The sequence below is a fragment of the Ovis canadensis genome, chromosome 12 (assembly GCF_042477335.2).
Source record: "Ovis canadensis isolate MfBH-ARS-UI-01 breed Bighorn chromosome 12, ARS-UI_OviCan_v2, whole genome shotgun sequence".
Taxonomy (NCBI): Eukaryota; Metazoa; Chordata; class Mammalia; order Artiodactyla; family Bovidae; genus Ovis; species Ovis canadensis.
In genome coordinates, this window is record NC_091256.1 from 42,769,221 (window position 1) to 42,787,460 (window position 18,240).

Here is an 18,240-nt window from a genome sequence, read left to right on the forward strand (position 1 = left end):
CGCAGGTTGCAGCATGCTTGGGGCGGGTGCATGGGGATGACCCAGAGAGATGTTATGGGGAGGGAGGTGGGAGGGGGGTTCATGTTTGGGAATGCATGTAGGAATTAAAGATATTAAAATTTAAAAAATAAAAAACTAATAAAAAAAATAAAAAGCAGAGACAAAAAAAAAAACATACAAGCAAACCATAAAAGAATTAGGTTCTAAAGTTTCAGAGGTATTTTTCATTACTGCTCCACTTAGTCTACTCGATTACAAACAATAATTGTGATTTCACTGTAAATTCATCTTCCAGTTTCTAGCTCTTCCACAGTGCCAACTTTCCTCTCCCCAATACAAATTCTAGCTTTCATGATAGTCACTGTAAGGGAGTGATCAACACTTTTTGTTAGTGAGGACCAGTGCAGGAGATGTTTTTTCCCGCTACTCAGGAAAAATGACTTTCAGCTCAGTTCAGTTCAGTCGCTCAGTCATGTCTGACTCTTTGCGACCCCATGAATCGCATCTCCCAGAGTTCACTCAGATTCACGTCCATCGAGTCTGTGATGCCATCAAGCCATCTCATCCTGGGTCGTCCCCTTCTCCTCCTGCCCCCAATCTCTCCCAGCATCAGAGTCTTTTCCAGTGAGTCAACTCTTCTCATGAGGTGGCCAAAGTACTGGAGCTTCAGCTTTAGCATCAGTCCTTCCAAAGAAATCCCAGGGTTGATCTCCTTCAGAATGGACTGGTTGGATCTCCTTGCAGTCCAAGGGACCCTAAAGAGTCTTCTCCAACACCACAGTTCAAATGCATCAATTCTTCGGCGCTCAACCTTCTTCACAGTCCAACTCTCACATCCATACATGACCACAGGAAAAACCATAGCCTTGACTAGGCAGACCTTAGTCGGCAAAGTAATGTCTCTGCTTTTGAACATACTATCTAGGTTGGTCATAACTTTTCTTCCAAGGAGTAAGCGTCTTTTAATTTCATGGCTGCAGTCACCACCTGCAGTGATTTTGCAGCCCCCCAAAATAATGTCTGACACTGTTTTCACTGTTTCCCCATCTATTTCCCATGAAGTGATGGGACCAGATGCCATTATCTTTGTTTTCTGAATGTTGAGCTTTAAGCCAACTTTTTCGCTCTCCTCTTTCACTTTCATCAAGAGGCTTTTTAGCTCCTCTTCACTTTCTGCCAGAAGGGTGGTGTCATCTGCATATCTGAGGTGATTGATATTTCTCCTGGCAATCTTGATTCCAGCTTGTGTTTCTTCCAGTCCAGCGTTTCTCATGATGTACTCTGCATATAAGTTAAAGAAGCAGGTTGACAATATACAGCCTTGACATACTCCTTTTCCTATTTGGAACCAGTCTGTTGTTCCATGCCCAGTTCTAACTGTTGCTTCCTGACCTGCATAAAGATTTCTCAAGAGGCAGGTTAGGTGGTCTGGTATTCCCATCTCTTTCAGAATTTTCCACAGTTTATTGTGATCCAGACAGTCAAAGGCTTTGGCATAGTCAATAAAGCAGAAATAGATGACTTTACTGGACCCCAAAATGAAAAACAGTTTCCTGCTTTATTGAATATTTTTAAATGCTAATAAAAAATGGGTACTTGGTTTTAGTTATCAAAATGGTAATGTAAATGAACTTATGGACAAAACAGAAACAGACTCACAGAAAACAAACATTGTTACTAAAGAGGAAATGTAGGGGAAGGATAAATTAGGAGTTTATGATGAACATATCCATACTACTATGTATAAAACAGATAATAAACAAGGACCTACTGTATTGCACAGGAAACTCTACTCAAGATTCTGTAACAACCTATATAGGAAAAGAACCTGAAAAAGAATGTATATATGTATGTGTATAACAGTCATTTGCTGTACACCTGAAATTAACAACACTGTAAATAAACTATACTCCAATACTAAATAATTAAATTTTAAACTTGTTAATGTGGAGCAATAGTCATCTTTCCAATCTATGTACTTTAGGATTCAAAACTTGTCTTCTTATACATTATTTCATTTATCTTTGAAGCAAATTCTGAAGTAAGTATTATTATGGAGAAACTGATGCAGAGGTTAAGCGACTCACCCCGAGTCACTTCCTTCTCTTCTGGGTAAAACTGAACAAGCGAGTACTATGCTGGGTGCAAGGAATAAGGAGATAAACAAAATCATACATGCTTGCCTTTGTTCCTATCCTCTTTGTTGATACTTGGCCTCCACCAAAATCCACATACCTCATAAGCAAGTTTGAAAAGAGTTTTCTAGTGACTACCCAGGTAGTTTTTTCCCTCCAGGCCTCTGCCTCGTTGAACTGAAAGGTGTACTTGAAATTTGATCAGATACTTTTCCGGAAAACCAAACAAGGAGTAAAGCTCTCTGGTTTTGGGCTTCTCATCACCATTTATAAGATAAGTCCCTCCAGCAACTCATTGACACTATTACAAATTAGCATTTTCAAAATTCAATGTCAAATGAGTTATTATTTTATTTACTACTTTTTCTGGAAGTTAGTTTTATTTCCTCAAATATATTCTATACAGTCTCTACTCTTTCTATTCCCGGTAAACTGACATTATTTACTATATTCTTTTCGGCTGTCAATATTCACTCTGCATATAGTCAGTCCCCTGTGTCTACTGGCCTTTCTTCAACTAATTACAAAGAGTGTAATATCTAAAGTGAGGTCCTTGCTTGATCCATCGCATTACCTGGTCATACACATTTCTTTAGGATCTGATATCAATTCTTGCAGATTCTGTTGAGTTGCTAATTCACATAGCTGTCCTAGGGCTTCCCTGGTGGCTCAGCAGTAAAGAATCTGCCTGCAATGCAGGAGTCATGGTTTTGATTCCTGGGTCAGGAAGATCCCCTGGAGGAGGGCATGGCAACCCACTCTAGTATTCTGGCCTGGAGAATCCCATGGACAGAGGAGCCTGGCGGGCTACAGCCCATGGGGTCGCAAAGCGTCAGACATGACTAAAGCGACTTACGTGCACGCATGGTCACAGCTGCCTAACGTCCTCACGGAGTACATTTGGGAATCTATGGCATTTTCACTTCAGGTATGGATTGTTGCTTGTTTTTCTTTATTACAAGAAGATAGAGCCACGCAAAGAGTCATTCCATTTCAGTCAGCCATGAATGAAAGTTTCTTAGCCTACTTACCTCTGCAATCAGATCATGCAGCTCTCCTTCACTAGGGCAGCATCCCAATGACCGGATAATTGTTCCGACCTCTCTAGGGGGAAAAAAAGTAGTCAATTGTTTTAGAATATAAACTCTGAAAAAACAAGCACTATGTTTCTCTAAATTATTTCAGAGCAGGTGTAGCACAGCAAACAAAGTCATGTAATAAACATTGCCTCAGGAGGATGGAAGATACTTTCTGGGGAAAGGAAAAGGCAGACAAGTGAGCCCAAGAGAGAAGAAAGAAGTGTTTGTGCTGACTGGCAAGCGCAAACCCTGCCACTTCCTAACTGGTTTTAAGTGTTACTTAATTCTTCTGAGCCACAGTGCCCACATCTGTAAAATGAGGATGATGATGCCTAATGGGGTGAAGTCTAGAGGCAGGGTACCTAAGAGCAGGACCTCTAGTGGCAGACTGCTGCTGCTGTTTAGTCGCTAAGTCATGTCCAGCTGTTTTGAGACCCCGTGGGCCCACCACGGGCACACCAGTCTCCTATATCCTGGGATTTCCCAGGCAAGAATACTGGAGTGGGCTGCCATTTCCTTCTCCCGGGGATCTTCCCGACCCAGGGATCAAACCCTCGCCTCTTGCACCTCTTCCTCCGCAGGCAGATTCTTTACGGCTGAGCCGCTGCGGAGGTCGCTGGCAGACTGCTGGGGGTCTACCTCCAGCCCTCTAATTTGCTAGGCTGGGCAGGGGAGTCTGCATGCATAAGCCTACCTGGCAGGCAGCACAGACTCTTCCTTGAAATACCCAGAACTGGGCTGAGAACACTCTAGCGGTCACCACCATAACATAAAGCACAGCTCTTGACAGAGTAGCCACTCAACAAATATTAGTCATTCCTCACCCCCTGCCCCATAGGAATGTAATTCAATTTAACAATAAGCTGAGAAAAGTATAAGCTATATTCAGTACTCCCTGGATGCTCAGACAGGTTGTTTATAATAGATTATTAAATATTTTCATTTAAAATGGTTAACAAGTTGTGATATTTTGAAAGTTAACTTGTTCAACTTAACTAGATGTTAATGTTAACTAATGTTAACAACTTAACTAATGTTCACTTAACTAAACTATTTAACTTCTTTACCACTCTGGCTAATATCTGTGGTATTATATTTACTCTCTATTTTACAGAGAAAACATTTTAAATAAGAATTTTTAAGTTCTTCAGGAGGCTGAAGGATGAGTATCAAGAGAAAAACCTGAAGTCAATAACTGTGGAATACAGGATTCTTGGTGTTCACTGACTGAAATTTGAGAGCCAACTAAACATGTAATGTTTTCACGTCAACTCTATTTCATACCTCCCTGAGCTCCTTAGTCTCACTGCTTTTCATGCCCACATGCCTCACTGAGGCAGGATCTGAACATGATGCTGTTACTAGAGACTAAAAGTATTTTACAAGATTATACCTTCTCTCAAGAAGCAGTTAAAGATGACGCATGAAACTGGCCAAGACCAACGTAGTAATATTCTGTAACATTAGACTGGCTATTGCATACATTAGAACAAATAGTTAATGAGGCAGGGACCAAAAAATGTAATTTGATAAACAGTCATGGATTTATCGCCTCCATAACCTTCTAGATCTTCTGTTCTGTGAATCAGAGAACTGCTTCAACTCCAGACTTGGATAAGAATAATGGCTGCCTTAACTCATAGAAACAAAGGGAAGACAGGGACGTGAGGAGGGTAGCGTCTGTATGCCCCTGCAGGTTAGAAATCCTGGGGAGGTGGGCTGGGGGGAAGGAAGAGAAATTTCAGGCCTGCACCATGCAGTACAGGAGCTGCTACCTCCACTGGCTTCAGAGCACTGGAAATGTGACCAGTCCAGGTTGAAAAGGGCTCTAAGTGAAAAATCCAAATGGATTTCAAAAACTAGTATAAAAAATGTAAAACATCCATTAATAATTTTCAATTGGTAACATGTTGAAATCATATTTTAGATATATTGGTCAAATAAAACACATTGTTTTACCTGTTTCTCTTTAACTTTTTAAAAATACAACTAAACCAATACACTATTGTAAAGCAATTAGCTTCCAATTAAAATAAATAAATTCATATTTAAAAATAAATAAAAATACAACTACTAGAAATGTTTGAATTATATATGCAATCCTCCTTTTGATGGTTCTTTTCTAGGGAGTAGCTGCCGTCATGACGCACTTTGTGAAGACAGGTACAGTACATAAAGAGAAAATTAGAATTGCATTGTGCTGTGTCAGCAATGTAATTGAACCCCCCTGTGCCACCATGAGAAACTTTCAACCGTATTTATTTATTTACTAATTTACTGGCCACATGTCAAAGCATGCAGAATCTTGGTTTTCTGACCAGGTTTCCCCCTGCAGTGGAAGCACAGAGCCTTAACCACTGGACCTCCAGGGAATTCCCTCAACCATATTTAAATGAAGTCCTGGGTCGCTGGCCCAGGTCCCACATCTTCTGCCTACATCCGAGAAACAGTAACAGGCTAACTTACTGGCTTTCGAAGGGGTTAAGATCAAAGGGTAGACTTGACATGTATAAAGATGCATAGGAGAAGATCTGGGCTGGAAACCCAGATCTGGAAACAAAGCCACGGGAGCAGAAGTGCTCCCCTAGGAAGAGCGCCTTGGCTGGAAGAGATGATGACCCAGGAAGAGCTCACAGGAGTACCTCCACTGACACAATGGCCCAGGGATGAGGAATCTGCACTAGGTTCGGAGAAGAGGCGCCAGGAAATAAGCTGAAATTCAGGACAGGGTGATGTCACGGAAACTAAGGAAAGAGATGGAAAAAATTGAGTCATCTTTGGTGTTAAATGCTGCTGAAAGGTCAAGGAAGATGAGTTCTGAAAAACGTCCACTGGAATTAGTAAAGAAGGAGATCAGTTCTGACTTTTGACCAAGGATATTTCACTTGAAGGCTGAGGAGGAATCAGGGTTGAAGTGGATGGATCTGTGCAATGAAGGGGAAGAATTGATGTCTGGAGGGGGACACAGTGTCAAGGAAGATTTTTTATTTTTTAAGACCAGAAAGATGTGAGCATGTTTAAATACCAATGGGCATGAGCCAGGGTGAAGCAGAAGACTGATTAGGGCACCATCAGCTGAACACGTGGGCTTCCTGAGGAGGCAGGAAGGGCTGGGTCGGGGGCTTAGTGCTATATCCACATGGCCATCTCACCTAAAGACCTGCCACCAGCAAGCTGCTTCCTATGAGAAGGTGGCAGATTCCTCCTTGCAGTCTTAGGAAATTTTACTCTGTCCCTCTTTCCACTTTGCTCTGAAGAACCCATCACCATCTGCTTTCTGAGGGCACTGGGCAGGCAGACCACAGAAAACAAAGCCTGATGTCCTCTGAGTATCAAGGAGATTCCTTCTGTCTCGTCCTGATGATATAAGAAAAAAGGGCAAAGACCCTTCAGCTGAGGAGTCCATAGTGGCCTAGAGAACAATACATAACCTCAAGAGCTCTCCTGTACACAAACAACAGGGTCTCTAGCTCGCCCACCCTCTCTTTCATCGGAAAGCTAATTCCTCCTCTGTGCTCTGGGCTCTGGGAGCTGTGGTCCAGATCCCTGCAGCCAACCTGGGCACAGAGGAAGGGAGTGATGCCCGTGTCTTCAGGCCTAGACATCTCAGCAGCACAGCAGTTTCCTTGCCCTTGTTTTCCCTAAAGACTGCATTAGCCTCCTAGTACAATGAGGGCCCTGGTGACTCAGACAGTAAAAAATTGGCCTGCAGTGCGAGAGACCTGGGTTCAATCCCTGGGTTGGGAAGATCCCGTGGAGAAGGGAATAGCAACCCACTCCAGTATTCTTACCTGGAGAATTCCATGGACAGAGGATCCTGGTGGGCTACAGCCCGTAGGGTCGTAAAGAGTTGAACAGGACTGAGTGACTAACACTAACTAACTGAGGACAATATGAGAAAAGAAAAGAAGGAGCCACCAAATTGCTAATGTTGAACTTTTCTGGTCTTGCACATGGTGAAATGGAATTGGATTCGGTTTAGAAAAACACAGGAATGTGACACATCTTTTACCTCTAGTCTACTAGACTACTCTAGATACAGTTCATATCTATAACCCCAGTTCATGGTTTGGGAATGAGATGCGAAGTCTTCTCTTTCTGTCTCCATTCTTTTCTGCTCCGCTTCCCCAGGGCCTGACCTACTGCACCAGCTCCCTTGCCCCCACGCTCCCGGTCCCAGTTGCCCAACACGAGGCAGAGCATTGCAGGTTTCCATTGCTGGATCACACACTGCCCAAAATGTGGGGGCTTAAACAACAACGAGGTCTTATTTTTTATAATTCTGTAGGCTGGCTCGATGGTTCCTCCACTGGTTTCCCCTGGGGTTCACTTATGCAGTGTTTAGCACTTAATTAATCTATCTACATATCGGGTTGCTCAATATTCCATAGTCAACTATTCAAAATTTCCATTATCACCGCCCTGGATTTTGGGTCCCTTAACCTTCCATCCTGCCTGCTCTATTGATCCATAACCCTGAGCATCTCTGCGTCTCTAATTTTAATTTCCTATTTCTGCAAAGCACTGCTGGAAGAAAACAACAAAAAACGTGTGGCCCACTACAGATTCATGCCATCTAGCATCAAGTGTCCTGCACGTTGCCTGACAATGCTTTCTCTCATCTCCTGTTGATGCCCTAGCAAACCTCCCAAAGAGCTATCCTGAATCCTCTCTGGCCTCAAGCTCCAAAGCATGGCCTCCCTTAATCTCAGCAGAAAACCCTATCACCTACTTCACCGAAGAAATGAAAACAGCTGAAGTCGGCACCATCACCGACCTTCCTCACTCAGCTCCGGTTGCTCTAACAATATACCACAGACTAGGAGAAGGCAATGGCACCCCACTCCAGTACTCTTGCCTGGAAAATCCCATGGATGGAGGAGCCTGGTGGGCTGCAGTCCATGGGGTCGCTAAGAGTTGGACACAACTGAGCGACTTCACTTTCAGTTTTCACTTTCACGCATTGGAGAAGGAAATGGCAACCCACTCCAGTGTTCTTGCCTGGAGAATCCCAGGGACAGCGGAGCCTGGTGGGCTGTCATCTAAGGAACCGCATAGAGTCAGACACGACTGAAGCGACTTAGCAGCAGCAGCAGCAGCAGCAGCAGCAGGGAACCTAAACCACAGACATTCATCTCTCCCAGTTGTAGAGGCTTGAAGTCTGAGATCAAAGCACTACCTGATCTGGGGTCTGGTGGCAGTCCACGCCCCAGCTTGCAGACGGCCTTCTTCCTGCTGTGTCCACGCAGAGCGAGAAGAGAGCAGGCTGGGGTCTCCCTCTTCTTTGGGGGGCTCCACTCTCACGACCTTATCTAGACCTAATCACCTCTCAAAGGTCCCACCTCCAAATACCATCCTGTTGAGGGTAAGGACCTCAATATACGAATGTGAGAAGGACTCAGACCTTTAGTCCATACCACCACCTTTCCGTGCACTTCTCTCACACCACTACAAGTGTGCACATGAAAGGGAAAGTGTTAGTCACTCCACTGTGTCCCCATGGACTGTAGCCCACCAGGCTCCTCTGTTCATGGAGTTCTCCAGGCAAGAATTCTGGAGTGGGTTGCCATTCCCTTCTCCAGGGGATCTTCCCAACACAGGGATAAAACCTGGGTCTCATGAATTACGGGATTCTTTACCATCTGAGCTACCAGGGAAGCAAACCTCCTTCCTTACACTCTCAACCATGGAGGAAAAAAAACACCTTCCTAACAAAGCTAACCCCACTCGGTTTTCTTAGTTCCAGTCTTGGCTCTTGTTCTTGACACATGTGCCTCTCTTTCAGCATCTTCATTCTTTCCTTTATTATCTGCTACCTCTCTGGCTATAAAACATTCACAATCTTCCTTCTCTTGAAAAAATTTTGAAGGGTGCCCAACCACCTCCAACTATTCTATTTCTCAGCTTCCTTTTGCCATTACAATACTTAGAAATTATCCCTCTTATAACTGTCGACTCCATTCCCCACTCATCCTCTCCATGTCTAACCCCTCTGCAAAAACACTTTCATCCCTGGCTCTCTACTCATCAGTCAGGCCAGGCCTCTCTCACTCCCTCATCCCTTCCCTTCCCTTCATCTGACCCTCTCTTCTTCCCGCAGCCCCTTTAAGTGCCCCCTGCTCAGTACCTCTGTTGCAGGATGATCTCTGCTGTTAAAAATATTAAAGGTGGCCCAAAGAATAAGGACTATCTTAGATTTGGACCAAAGAAGACCACTGGTATCTCAGTATGGAGTAGGAAATGGCAACCCACGCTGGTCTTCTTGCCTAGAGAATCCCATGAACAGAGGAACGTGGTGGGCTACAGTCCACAGTGTCACGAAGAGCTGGACACGACTGAGCAGCAGAGCACGCATGTGCAGTATCCTAGTAACAGCACTTAGAAGAAAGAGGAAGAACCCGCCACCACCAGCAGCAAGAGTGCCAGCGGTAAGAAAGTCTAGACCGGAAGTACAGAGTACACAGCTGCGGGGGATGCCCACTGAAGGAGACGCAGAGCACACCCGACAGCTCTGTCCGGCACATTCTATCAACTCCCTTAATCCTCAGGAAGCGGGCACTACTATGACCTCCATTTGCAGAGGAAGAAATTAAATCCCAAAGGCATTAAGGAATTGGCCCGAGGCCACATATAGCCAATATGTTAAAGCAATGACTCCCTTGGGACTAGGGAAATCTCAGGAGCTGGGGAGAAGTCTGACAAGGGGGCTACGCAGAGAACAGGGATGAGAACAGAAACAAAAGCCCTCACGGTGTGAGAAAAGAAGATTAACTAGCCTTCTGCCTTAGGAATGGACATCTCCTCTAAGACTTCTAGAAAGAACAGACTTTACATCTCATTCACCTCCCTTATAACATGATCATGATCTGTATGGATATGAGAAAAAATATCTCCTCACAATAGCTCTGTGCGGTAGGCACTGTTATTTTATATATGGGGGAAACTGAACCACAGAAATGTCTGGTAATTTTCCCAAGATCCTAGTAAGTAGCCGAATTGGGACTCAGACGCACACACAGGCTGGACTCCACACTCTTAACCACTGCAAGCCACTATCTCTCATAAATCCCAACTGCACATTTAGTTAGACTTAAAAAAGAACTTGACTGTAACAAGGTGCTTCTACAGAAAGCTGTGGGTATGCCACCCCATGAGAGCCTTGAAGATAGATCCAGGGATCACAAGTTGATAACCAAATGAACAAATGTGGCCCTCAGATAAGGTTTTGTTTAGTATAGCATTCGTTTGCTTCTTTGTTTACAGGGACATATGTAAACATCATGAGAATGGTCCTGCACTTCTGATTCACATATCACAGGCATGTTCCATGTAGAAGTCTGTATACATCACTCCTGAAAAATGCCAACTTTGTACTGTTTAGGAATTTATTTGCAAGAAGCAGGGGAAGGAGCCAAATGGCTTCTTAAAGTTCTCCTCAAGTGCTTGACTCTAAGATTATTTTTAAACACACACACACACACACCACACAACCTATGGCTTATAAAAGAGAATGTTCTTGTTCTCAGAATATATACATTCAAGTATTTAAGGGAAAAGGTCTCAGTGTCTACAACTTACTCTCAAAGTCTAGTAAAATGATACACATCAATACCAGAAAAACAAACAACCCAATCAAAAAGTGGGAAAAAGACCTAAACAGACATTTCTCCAAAGAAGATATAAAGATGGCTAATAAACACATGAAAAGATGCTCAACATTGCTCATTATTAGAGAAATGCAAATCAAAGCTACAATGAGATATCACCTCACACTGGTCAGAATGGCCATCATCAAGAAATCTACAAACAATAAACACCAGAGAGGTTGTGAAGAAAAGGGAACCCTCTGCACTATTGGTGGGAATGCAAATTTATACAGCCAGTATGGAGAACAATAGGAAGAATCCTTTAAAAACTAGGAATAAAAACACCATATGATCCAGCAATACCACTACTAGGCATACACCCTGAGGAAATCAAAATTTAAAAAGACACATGTACCCCAGTGTTCACTGCAGCTCTACAATAGCGAGGACGTGGAAGCAACCTAGATGTCCAGCAACAGATGAATGGATAAAGAAGCTGTGGTACATATATAAAATGGAATATTACTCAGCCATAAAAAGGAAACACATTTGAGTCAGTCCTAATGAGGTGGACGAACCTAGAGGGAAGTAAGTCAGAAAGAGAAAAACAAATGCCATATACTAACGCATAAATATGAAATCTAGAAAGATAGTACTGAGGAACTGTCTGCAGAGCAGCAATGGAGATACAGACATTGAGAATAGACTTATGGACACAGCTGGTGGGGGAGGAAGGAGAGGGGGGGAGGTATGGAGAGAATAACATGGAAACATACATTACCATATGTAAAAGAGACAGCCAGTGGGAATTTGCTATATGACTCAAGGAACTCCAACTGGGGCTTGGCAGCAACCTAGAGGGGTGGGATGGGGAGAAAGGCAGGAGCAATGTTCAAGTGGAAGGGGACATGGGTAAACCTACGGCTGATTCATGTTGATGTTTGGTGGAAACCAACACAACAGTGTGAAGCAATTATCCTTCCATTAAAAACAAAATTTAAAAAAGACTCTAGTAAAATGAAAATAATAGTAAAATACAAACATAAATATAAACATAATAAATATATAGGGAGAGAGCACACACATCAAAAGCAAGCATGGTAAAAATGTTGGGAACTGGTGAATCTAAGGAAAGTACACACGAGTTCAGTGTACCATTTATTATTTGTCTATAAGTCTGAAGTTTTTTAAACTTCATTTCATTCTTGAAGTCAAAATCAAAGTAGTAAGAAACAATAGCTGAAACTCTGCCTTGTATAAACTATTCATGAAACAATTTGCTCCTTTCATGTTATACAGTTTTTTATCATTTTGACTTGAAAAGTTGATTATTAAGGATGTCTTAGCCCTCAAGTTTCGGAGAAGGCAATGGCACCCCACTCCAGTACTCCTGCCTGGAAAATCCCATGGACGGAGGAGCCTGGTAGGCTGCAGTCCATGGGGTCTCAGAGGGTCAGGCACGACTGAGCGACTTCACTTTCACTTTTCACTGTCATGCATTGGAGAAGGAAATGGCAACCCACTCCAGTGTTCTTGCCTGGAGAATCCCAGGGACGGGGGAGCCTGGTGGGCTGCCGTCTATGGGGTCACACAGAGTCGGACATGACTGAAGTGACTTAGCAGCAGCAGCCGCCCTCAGTTTCACAATAAAATGTACAAGTTACAATTTTTCCCTCCGTATTTTAGAATTTAATATTGAAAACTTGGCAAGATGATAGATCTAAAGTAGTCTGTTTCCAGAAGTACAGGTAGAGATGAGGCTGGATACCAGTCTACCATGCTTGCAGGTAGAAGAAAAGTGTATGGAAAGGATGGAGCCCTCTCATCCCTTCACCAAATACCAAGAAGGCGGCACCAGAACTGCTCCTGCTGTTCCAGGGAAACAGCTGGTTTTCGTGAGTGACTCTAACAAGCACTGGGCTCTAGCTCTCCAAAGACAAGCAACGGCCAGGTCAGCCTCTGGCCCAGAAGGCAGCTTACTGGGAGGTGCCCTTCTGTGGCAGTCCGTTGATTGCACTGTGCTCTTTCTTCAAATGACACCAGATGAGATGAACATATTTGACTAGTCTCTCGAGTTCCTAAACAGAGTCCCCGAGAGGAGAGTAAAGGGAAATGACAGCAGAAACAAATGTGATGTGGAGCTTTTGTCTCCAATGTCCTGAAATATGAGGCCAGAGCACTGAAGACCACGTGATCCCCTGAGCTGCTCTCACATCTTAATTCTAGTGCCAGAACAAGGGACATAACAGGAGGGTTAAGGTGCTCTGAAGAACTCCAGATGGATCTGAGACTCCGGCTGTTCTGAAGGAAACCACACTGCAAACATCCAGCCTTTGGTGTTGTAAGGCTCCTGAGAGTGGGCTAAGGAAAAAAAAAAATGCAAGAAAGAACAGAAGATAGAAAACCCCGGGGCCATTAATTTTTTAGAAAGAGACAGAGGTCTGGAAAGAAAGAGATCTGGAAAGCAAAATGTAAGGAAACATGGAAAGAGATGAGAATATAGTTTTAAGAGATAAGGAATAGAAATGTCAAAGCTTAATGATGAAAATACATAAGCTCAGAATTAAGAGGAAGTATGTATTAGATAGGAACTAGAAAATGAAATAAAAATATGAAATAAGAAAATAACTAGTATAATTATATATAATATTAAGGCAGATTGGCCTATTTAACTTCAACTAAATGAGATTTTGAATCAAGCTAATTGATTGAAAAATATTTCAAAATAACCTTTTAAAATTACTGTGAAAGTGTTTAGTTGCTCAGTCATGTCTCACTCTCTGTGACCCCGTGGACTGTAGCCCACCAGGCTCCTCTGTATGTGGACTTCTCCAGGCAAGAATACTGGAGTGGCCCAGGCAGACACTCTAAGGAATCCAAAACTGAAAGATACACATGTGACCCACTGTTCATTGCAGCACTATTTACAACAGCTAGAACATGGAAGCAACCTAGACGTCCATCAACAGATGAATGGATAAAGAAGTTGGGGTACATATACACAATGGAATATTACTCAGCCATAAAAAGGACCACATTTGAGTCAGTTCTAATGAGGTGGATGAACCTAGAACCTATTATACAGAGTGAACTTAGAAAGAGAAAGATACATATCATATTCTAATGCCTATACACAGAATCTAGAAAAACGGTATTGCAGAATTTATTTACAGGGCAGCAATGGAGAAACAGACATGGAGAACAGACTTGTGGACATGGGAGAGTGGAGGAGAGAGTGAGAGGTATGGAACGAGGAACATGGAAACTTACACTACCATGTGTAAAGTGGATAGCCAACGGGAATTTGCTATACGGCTCAGAAAACTCAAACAGGGTCTCTGTATCAACCTAAAGCGGTGGGATGGGGAGGGAGATGGGAGGGAGGTTCAGAAGGGAGGGGATCTATGTATACCTATGGCTGATTCATGTTGAGGTTTGATAGAAAACAGCAAAATTCTATAAAGCAATTATCCTTCAATAAAAAATAAATAAATTAAAAAAAAAAAAAGAATACTGGAGTGGGTTGTCATTCCTTTCTCCAGGGGATCTTCCTGGCCCAGGGATCAAACCTGGGTCTCCTGCATTGCAGGCAGATTCTTTACCATCTGAGCCACCAAGGAAGCCCTACTATTATTAAAACTATTAAAGTCCTCAAAATTATTAAAGTCACCATTTAAAAGAACTATTAAAAACATATTGATGTCAATGCAATAAAATTAAAATAGTTCTTGAATTCTAATAGTTTCTTCTAAAGTCTTTCTGTCAGGCTTTTGGAAGAGGAGAGAGAGAAGGCATAAACAAGCTTATTTGTTTACATAGTGTGCGGGTGATCAAGTGGTTTCCTCAGGAGAAAAAGCCCTGATCAGGAGCGTTTGCATCTTCATCGCGCAAATCTACCCACCGTGGCCAGTTTCAAGCTACCAATCTGACGTCACTCACGATGGAGTTAGTGACAATAGCCCTATCACGTGGTACCCTCCCACACAGGAGACATATATCATCTCTGGAGCCGAGATAAGATAGAAACATAACACAGTAATTAGGAAGTGGTAAGCTGAGTGTTTGTCACCTTGGTTATTTTTTCACTGGTAATCAAACGACAACTGGAAAAAGCATAGAACCCTTCTTGAGTTTGGGTGTTACCCTTGTGCAGGGGCCACACTGATTTCTCTGCACCTGGCTTCCCTGGTGGCTCAATGGTAAAGAATCCACCTGCCGATGCAGGAGACACAGGCTCCATCCCTGATCGGGAAGATCCCACATGCCGCGGAGCAACTCAGCCCGCGCACCGCAACCACTGAGGCTGCGCTCTAGCGTCTGAGGGCCGCGGCTACTGAAGCCCGTGCGTTCTAGAGCCCGTGCTCCGCAAGAGAAACAGCCGCAATGAGGAGCCCACGCACCACAACTAGAGAGTAGCCCCCACTCTGCAACTAGAGGAAGCCCGCACAGCAGAGTCCAAGCTAAACAAACAAATAAAAATTTAAGAAGTTTCTCCGCACCATTCCAATTTTAGCATAAGGGCTGCCCAATGGAGCACATTTGTTTTTAATATAATTAACTTGTAAGTTTATAGAGCTTATTTTTTACATCACTAGGTTTAACAAGGGCTTACAGAATTCCTGAAAACTTAGTCATCAGCTCTGCTGACCTGGTACAAGTCAACACGACTTCACTCCAGCACACCACTGATCCTGTGAGTCCCAACCACCTCATGGGACTTCTGCCCTGCCATCTCAAGACAGGAGCACCACCTGCACAGCCAGCAGTTAGGTCCAACTCACTTAGTGTTCTATACACATGTACGCAAAACAGAAAGCAAATACAATCTATGTTCAAAACAAAAAAAAAGCAACTTTTTCCTTTGGAAAAAAAATTTTTTTTTCTTTTAGATAAATTTCATGGGATTTTTAAAAAATTACCAACACCTCAATTTTGATAGGCCTTTCAGAGAAAATGAAAATCAACTGTCTCATCTAAAGTCCTTAAAATTTGCAGAGACATTTTTTTGTCAGAGGTCTTAATATTGATAAGAGCTACACGTCGGTCAGTCAGTTCAGTCGCTCAGTTGTGTCTGACTCTTTGCAACCCCATGGACTGCAGCTCACCAGGCTTTCCCTGTCCATCACCAACTCCTGGAGCTTGCTTGAACTCATGTCCATAGAGTCGGTGATGCCATCCAACCATTTCATCCTCTGTCGCCCCCTTCTCCTCCTACCTTCAATCCTTCCCAGCATTAGGGTCTTTTCCAATGAGTCAGTTCTTTGCATCAGGTGGCCAAAGTATTTCAAGAGCTATAAACTTAAGTCCAAAAGCCTTTTTGGCTAAATACTAAGAATTTGTTTCCACTCCTGCATTATATAAAGAATAGTAGATATGGAGGTGAAATCATTTCACAACAAATGAGTCACAATAAGGTTGTCCAATAGTGGCATCATCATTTAGTTTACACGCAGCAACTGGACCACTTAAAACGTTTGGCCAGGGGCAGGCAGGCTCTTGGTAGGCTTCTTGGTGAGTGCAGTACCATGTTCCTGACACAAGGTGGAGCCAGTGGCATTGAGTTAGGTTGTGAGTCTTCAGTTTGAGGGCAGTCTAAGGTCAAAAAGATCACAAAGTGAAGACCCTATTCTGCAGGTCTAGGGGGAGAAAAGAATTCTAGGCAAGAAAAGATTAGGCAGAATATTGCACCTTCTCTATGAAATAGCTGACACTAGGCTAAGTACAAGAAAATGTTTAAAGCAATTCCAAAATGTCTAAGAAGGAACAAAGGGTTTGAAAATGATTTTTATTGATGTAATAAATATTTATTGAACACTACTGTGCCAGGTACAACAGAAAACAAAATGAAGACTTTGCCCTTGTGGAAGCCACTTTTTCACCGACTCATTCCTGGCAAAGCCATGGAATGAAGCTTAAAATCATGGCTCATAACACCTATGGCTAATTCATGTTGATGTACGGCAGAAACTCAAGCCAATATTGTAAAGCAATTATCCTTCAATTAAAAATAAATAAATTTTTTAAAAAGCAGAATCAAAGCATTAATTCCTCTGCCTAAGAGCCCCCAGCACTCCTCATTGCACTGAGAATCTAAACTCCTTTTTCATGGCCTATAAGGCTGTACATAATTTGGCCTCTGCTGGCCTTTGCGACTCGATCTTATACCACTCTCCTCAAAGCTACACTGTCCTTTATGCTTCTTTCCAACACATGAACCCCTTCCCTTCATAGGGCCTTCATACTTGGTCTCCCCTAGTTCACCACATGGCAGGCTCCTAGTCTTAAAGATCTTAACTCAAAAATTACCTCCGGAGAAAATTTCCTTGACCAGAATGTTTAAACTGTCCCCATAGTAGTCATGTATGAATGTGAGAGCTGGACTATAAAGAAAGCTGAGCACCAAAGAATTTATGCTTTTGAACTGTGGTGTTGGAGAAGACTCTTGAGAGTCCCTTGGACTGCAAGGAGATCCAACCAGTCCATCCCAAAGGAAATCAGTCCTGAATATATTGGAAGGACTGATGCTGAAGCTGAAACTCCAATACTTTGGCCACATGATGCAAAGAACTGGCTCAATGGAAAAAACCCTAGTGCTTGGAAAGATTGAAGGCAGGAGGAGAAGGGGATGTGAGAGGATGAAATGGTTGGCTGGCATCACCGACTCGATGAACATGAGTTTGAGCAAGCTCCGGGAGTTGGTGATGGACAGGGAAGCCTGGCGTGCTGCAGTCCATGGGGTCGCAAAGAGTCGGACATGACTGACAGACTGAACTGAACTGAATCCCACCTAACCACCCCTCCTTCTCTAATACATCAATGCTATGTTCTTGATACCATATTTTATTACCTTATCCTATTTTATTTACTTTATAGCACTTATTACTATGTGAAATTGTATCTGTTTATCTGTTTGCTATTACACTGTTTGTCTCTTCTTTCTAAAATACAAGTTCCATAAGGACAGAAGCCTTTCAATGTTATATTCCGACCCTCAGAAGGAGCTCACACCTAATAGGAACTCTAAATATTTGTTAAATAATAAGTGAATACTTTTCTATTTCTCTACACTCATTTAATTCTCACATCAATCCATATCATAATCTCCACTTTAAAAATAAGGAAACTGGGACTTGGAGAAGTCATACTGATGCGCTCTCTAGGAACATAACTAGTATGGAGCAGAGCCGGAGGCTGGTTCCAATCCTCTGACTCCTGCGATTCTCTCTCTCAGCTCTCTGCAATAACATCTTAGAACAAATCATGGTGGTGAGTGTAATTTGGGAGGAAAAGTAGTGATAGAGAAAAAGACTCAGATGCAGATCAGAATCACTATGCCTTCTGCATATTTCTCATGGATGTTTTGGTTATAACAAGAGTATTAATAAAGGCTAACTAAATTGACTAAAACATTTTGCATTGTTGCAAAAGGTCTAAATAATT

General features: G+C 42.8%; 1 protein-coding gene across 2 annotated transcripts in view; it reads right to left on the reverse strand.

The window, feature by feature from the left end:
• EFCAB2 (EF-hand calcium binding domain 2) overlaps positions 1–18,240 on the reverse strand; it is a 145,933-nt gene that overhangs the window by 54,348 nt on the left and 73,345 nt on the right. For both annotated transcript variants that reach the window (XM_069545502.1, XM_069545501.1), the window contains exon 3: positions 3,167–3,239. In XM_069545502.1, the coding sequence (XP_069401603.1) occupies positions 3,167–3,239 (73 nt within the window). The remainder of the gene's footprint in view (positions 1–3,166; positions 3,240–18,240) is intronic.